This window comes from Bison bison, unplaced genomic scaffold (assembly GCF_000754665.1).
Source record: "Bison bison bison isolate TAMUID 2011002044 unplaced genomic scaffold, Bison_UMD1.0 scf7180017864527, whole genome shotgun sequence".
Classification (NCBI taxonomy): Eukaryota; Metazoa; Chordata; class Mammalia; order Artiodactyla; family Bovidae; genus Bison; species Bison bison.
Genome location: NW_011495078.1, coordinates 776,796 through 782,679, shown reverse-complemented (window position 1 = coordinate 782,679; position 5,884 = coordinate 776,796). Strand labels below are relative to the sequence as shown.

The 5,884-nt window shown below is 63.5% G+C and overlaps 1 protein-coding gene across 1 annotated transcript in view; it reads right to left on the bottom strand.

The window, feature by feature from the left end:
• Nucleotides 1-2,426: 2,426 nt before the first annotated feature.
• LOC104982124 (skin secretory protein xP2) overlaps nucleotides 2,427-5,884 on the bottom strand; it is a 4,217-nt gene continuing 759 nt past the window's right edge. Inside the window, exon 2 of the mRNA XM_010831443.1 lies at nucleotides 2,427-5,884. Within this exon, the coding sequence (XP_010829745.1) occupies nucleotides 4,480-5,884 (1,405 nt within the window). The 3' untranslated portion in view covers nucleotides 2,427-4,479.

Here is a 5,884-nt window from a genome sequence, read left to right as displayed (position 1 = left end):
GGGGACTGTGGGCGCCGGGGCGGGTCGGCGGGGACCGTGGGCACCGGAGTGGGTCGGCGGGGACCGTGGGCTCTGGAGCAGGTCACCGGGACTCGCGGGTCAGCAGCGTCACTGGGACGCGGGCAGGGCGTCCTCTCCATGCCTCCTGACGCTGGGAGACAATGAGAATCTCAGGTGCATTTAGTTTGACTCAGGAAACAGTGACACAGATGAGTGCCTGTGGTCTTCCACGGTCACCACGGCCGCCGGGGCCCAGAAAGTCAGAACTTCTTGTCTCACTGTTGGCGTCCATTGGCAGAGCGAGCGTGGAGGCCAGCATTTATTCTGGCTCCTTCAGGCTGTTTCTGAAAGACTTGAAATTCTCCCCGGGCCGTGCGTTTCCAGTGCGTCCACACCTCCGCCATGACCCCACCTGGCCCACGACTTGGTGATGAGTGGCACGCGTGTGCCTGGGCTCCATCCAGGTTCCTGGCTTGAGCGCCCACGACCCTCCAACTTTGCCCCGGTTAAACCCCTTTGGGCCTCACCCGGGTTTCTGCCAAGGTGGTGACTCTGGAGGTGGGGGAGACCGGCCCCCTGGTCAGAGGTGTCTCATATAATCAACATGCAACCTGTAGCAGGAGCAGAGTCTTGCCTGAGCCATCCTCCCGGGTTCTGCTGGGAATCCATCCTGGAGAAGCACAGTTTTCAGCAGTTTTGTGGCTTGTCAGAACAAAGAACATCAAACAAGTCAGGGATACATTCTCCCACGGGTAAAAAACAAAGCAGCCTGTGGTATCTTAGTTCCCTGATGAGGGATTGAACCTTCAACCCCTCCATTGGAAGTGCAGCGTCTTAACCACTGGGCCTCCAGCACACGGAATCCAACATGGACGCTCTTTACTTCTGGTCAAAGCTGCTGCTGCTGCTGCTGCTAAGTCGCTTCAGTCGTGTCCAACTCTGTGTGACCCCACAGACAGCAGCCCACCAGGCTCCCCGTCCCTGGTTTTCTCCAGGTAAAAACACTGGAGTGGGTTGCCATTTCCTTCTCCAATGCATGAAAGTGAGAAGTGAAAGTGAAGTCACTCAGTCGTGTCCGACTCTTCATGACCCCATGGACTGCAGCCCACCAGGCTCCTCCACCCATGGGATTTTCCAGGCAAGAGGACTGGAGTGGGGTGCCACTGCCTTCTCCGTCTGGTCAAAGCATCTCTTTCTTCACCAGTTAAAGCAGACGTACTGTGTGTCTGATGTGCGGCAGGTGGGCTGTTTTAGAGGCATCGAGCCCAGGTTAACTTGTGGCTAAGCCGGAGGGTCTCCCCAGACGTGGATATGGAGCACTGCTCCCCTCAGAGGCTCGGCGAGTGTGGTCCCAGCCCCGACCTCGGGGGGACGGACGCTGAGTTAATCACCAGCGGCCAGTGAGTTCACCCATCTTGCCTGGGATCGGACCACCTGCAGGAGCCCGAGACGTGGGGCTGAGAGCGCCGTGCTGGGGACTCGGGGGCCGACGCCGCGCGGGGGCAGGAGGCCCGCCGGTCAGGACTGTCCGGTCTGGGCCCGCCGGCCTCGTCGTCGGCCATTCACCCACCACCTTTCTAGAAAGCTGGCCGTGGGAGCAAGGTGTCGGCTTCGGGAGCTGCCCCTGGGCGGTGGGAACCCCAGTTTACAGAAGTGGGGGTGTTGGGGATCCAGCACTGCCTGCTGACCCTGGGGCTGAGCCCGAGTCTGTGGGGTGGACGGTGGACGAAAGGAACCTACTGCAGGACCCGGCCGGCGTCCAGGGAACCGCGGGGGGCGGGCCGCGTGGGAAACCACGCCGGCTCTCAGTGTGGCGGGGGGAGTGGGGTTCCTGCTTCACAGGTTTGGGGCTCCTCCGTCCCTGCGGTCCAGGCTGAGCATCTGCTCTGAGCAGACCTCCAGGAGAGCCCCCCACGCGCACGCGTGTGGGGTCACGGTGACGCCCCCGACCTGCAAACCTGGGTCCTGTGACCATGACCCTTTGTCTCAAAAGCTTACCCACGTGTGCTCTGACCTCTAACAGGCGGAGTCCTAGAACTTTCTGAAAGACTACAGTCCTCGGGTGGTTCGAATGGAATCTCCCACTTTTTTCCTTGGATCAACGATTGATCAGGTTTTCTGTGGATATGAGAAAAGCCAGTTTCCTTAGGCTCTCGGTTCTTTCAGGGAAAAGGCCCGGTGCCTTCACAGGCCGCAGGGGGATCCACACACTGAGTGCCCTGGGGGCACCCCCTCAGCCAGGCCAGGCCTCGGGGATGGTCACACCTGCTCTTCTGAGAAGCCCTTCCTGTGCAGAAGGAGGGGGACACGGGGACCCTGTCTCCTGTGTCTCCAGGCACCAAGGAGCGCGTCAGGAGAGGCTGGACACAGGCCCGCCCCCACGCGAGGCGCTGGGCTCTGGAGCCCCTCCCGGGGCTCCCAGGTGGCCTCCCTGCCAACCCTGGTGGTGACCCCAGGCCTTGCTCTGGGCACTGCAGCCTCCCTGGACGTCCCGGGCGAGTGGCCACTGCCTCCTCAGGGCCCCGCTTCCCGGGGGCGGCCCTTCCTCTACCTGGGCTCTGCCCAGCCCACCGGGCATCTGTGCGTCCCGGGACAGCCGCTGGCCTCGTCTGAGCCCCCGGGGGCCCCCTGCAAGTCCCAGGAAGGCGCTGGCCTCGTCCGGGCCCCCGGGACCCCCATGCACATCCTGGGACGGCCACTGGCCTCATCTGGGCCCCCAGAACCCTCCTGCGAGTCCTGGGACAGCCTCTGGCCTCGTCTGGGCCCCCGGGACCCCCATGCACGTCCTGGGGTGGCTGCTGGCCTCGTCCGAACCTGGGGGGGCCCCCTGCGAGTCCCGGGATGGCTGCTGGCCTCGTCCAAGCCCCCAGGGCACCCCCCTCCGGGAAGCCTCCGCTCCTGCTTCCTAATCTGAGACCCACCTCCCCCACAGCCGTCAGAGAAGTGAGAACCAGGTGTGTGACGAGCCACGTGTTTTATTTCCTTTCTCAAGATGATTTCCAGCTGAATAAAGTTAGTAGAGATTCAAAGGAAAGAATACCACAAAATATATTTAGTTAATTCTTGCCTAATGGATCATTTTAGAGTTAACTTGTATACAAAGGAGGATAAAATAAGGAACACTGAATCAACAGCTGACGGTTAATATGTAATCAAGTATTTAAAAAATCAGGACCAAAGGGCAAAGGTGCCCTCGCTACGCAAATACGCAATGCTGAATTTGTAAACTCCTGAGCGATGCTGTTCCTGACGGGCGCCTGAAATAAAAGCGCACGCCCGCGACCCCGGCAACAGCGTCTTCTCCGTGGGCAGCACGCGGACACACAGGTGGGGCTCACAGACGGGTCTGTAAACAGAGCCCGAAAGCGCTGAATCGAGGTAAAAGTAGACGAGCTACTTCAATGTAAGAAAGCACGTCAGCTAAAACGCGGATATAAACATCGGCCACCCGTCCGCCCACCCGCTGCCGCAACGGTTATTTCAGCCCGGGGGTCTCGAGGGTCTTTCTTCTGTAGAAAAGACGTCACACTTGCAGTGTGAACACTTCCTCCACCAGCCAAGCTCGAAGGACCTGGTGGTCCACGCGAGGGTCCAGGGCCAGCTGAACACTGACCCCCAGCAAGTCCTCAGGGGTCTCTCTGTTCTTTTCTGGGGGCTGCTGGGAGGACGGTGTCGCTGGCAGTGGGGGCCGTGGGAGGCGGCCCCTCGGGTCACAGGCTTGGGGTGGGGTTGGAGGTTCACGTCATGTTTCCACGACTCGAAGGGGCGTGACTGGCGGCATCTCAGTGGCCGTTCTGGCCTGTTTAAAAACAGTGACAAACCCCTCCTGCTTCTCGTTTTCAAAAGAACACACAGCGTACACAGCGTTTTTATCTCCTCCGTCTGTCTTTGCCAACCGTTGCCTCAAATCCTTTGTGGACCAAAGTATAAATCAATAAAAAGGATAAATCAGATGGTGCCACCAGGCGCAGCAGGGGGCGGGCACCCCCCAGCCCCAGCCGAGGCGCTGGGTCTGAGCAGGTGGGCCTGTGGGAGAAGGGTCAGGCCGGGGCTCTGCTGGGCTCCCCACACCTCTGCTAAGGGGCCTGCGGGGTCTGTAGCTCGGGGGGCTGACCCCAAGCCCAGCGCACTCCTCCTCTGACCCCAGCCCCTGCGGGTGGGCGGCCGCAGGGCCAGCGCCCGCCCAGGCCGCAGCAGGACTCACAGGCCCGCGAACGCTGCTCTGCCGGCGGTGGGAGAGATGGCCGGTGACGGGTCTGGGAGAGATGGCCGGTGACGGGTCCCGCTCCTCAGCAGGTCCTGAGGGAAAGCGGCCTTGGAGTCACCTGGAAGCAGCACTGGAAATGGCCCTTCACGGCTCTGAGGGTCAGCGTCCAAGGGAGCAGTCTCCCCGCGTCTGTTGGCTCTGGCCAGGCTTGGGGGGCTGGAGCAGCCGTGCCCGGACCCCAGTGAGGCCTGGACCCCTGACGCCACTTGGGGTCACTTCGGAGGGCTGTACTTGTCGCTGGCCCTGAGGATGGTTGGCCTAAAAGACAGCTCAAAGGACCTCTGGTCACTGAAGCTCTGGGCTCGGTACTTGGCCAGGTGCGGCCCGCGCCTGCTGCGCCCCACCCCGGGGGCATCTGGGGGCCCCTCCTGGGCAGGGCCACGGGGCGCAAGGCTGCTCCCCAGCTTGGGTGTGGGCACTGCAGAGCCTTGCGCTGGCCGGAGGCTGGGGGCCACCGGACTCTGCCCCTTCTGGATGCTGTAGGGTGCCTGGATCTCCCCCTCCCGGGGGCTGGGGGCTGCCGGACTCTGCCCCTCCAAGCTCTGCGCCTTCCTGAGACTGGGGGCCACCCAGCTCCGCCCCTCCTGGACGCTGAAGGGTGCCTGGATCTCTCTCTCCCCGGGGCTGGGGGCCACCTGGCTCTGCCCCTTCCTGAGACTGGGGGCCACCCAGCTCCGCCCCTCCTGGACGCTGAAGGGTGCCTGGATCTCTCTCTCCCCGGGGCTGGGGGCCACCTGGCTCTGCCCCTTCCTGAGACTGGGGGCCACCCAGCTCCGCCCCTCCTGGACGCTGAAGGGTGCCTGGATCTCTCTCTCCCCGGGGCTGGGGGCCACCTGGCTCTGCCCCTTCCTGAGACTGGGGGCCACCCAGCTCCGCCCCTCCTGGACGCTGAAGGGTGCCTGGATCTCTCTCTCCCCGGGGCTGGGGGCCGCCTGGCTCTGCCCCTTCTTGAGACTGGGGGACACCCAGGTTTGCCCTTTCTGGATGCTGGAGGGTGCCTGGATCTCCCTCTCCTTGGGGCTGGGGGCTGCCAGGCTCTGCCCCTCCTGGATATTGGAGGGTGCCTGGATCTCCCCCTCCCTGGGGCTGGGGGATGCTGGACTCTGCCCCTCTCCCAGTAGCGCTCGGGGGCCCCCCTGACCACCCCTGGGGGCTGGAACCTGGGGTGCCTCATTTCTGCCCACTGTGAGTGTCACTCCCCCTGAGCCGCTCACGGGCCGTGCTGAGTTGGGGGGCACCGTCTGGCTCGCCTGGGCCTTTGCGGGGAGCGTGGGGCTCCCCGAGGGGGACAGGGCCTGGCTCTCGGAAGTCGGGGCCCTCCGCTCCTCCAGGAGACCCTCGGCGTGCCCCGCTTGCTGCCTCCGCGGGAGCTCTGGGCCCTTCCCGGCACGCCTGCTGAGAGCCTCCTCCCGGGGCCTACTCCCAGCCTCCCTGGCCCCTCGCGAGCCGGATCTCTCGCCCCAAAGGCCTTCTCCCTTCCTTCCAGAACCATCCCGACTCACAGCCCCTGGGCACCCCTCCTCTCGTCCATGGCGACTTTCTCCTGTGCCCAGACCAGCCCGCTCTCCTCCCTCCACTTGCCCGGAAGCCTGGAGGTCAGGGTGCTTCGGGGCCACC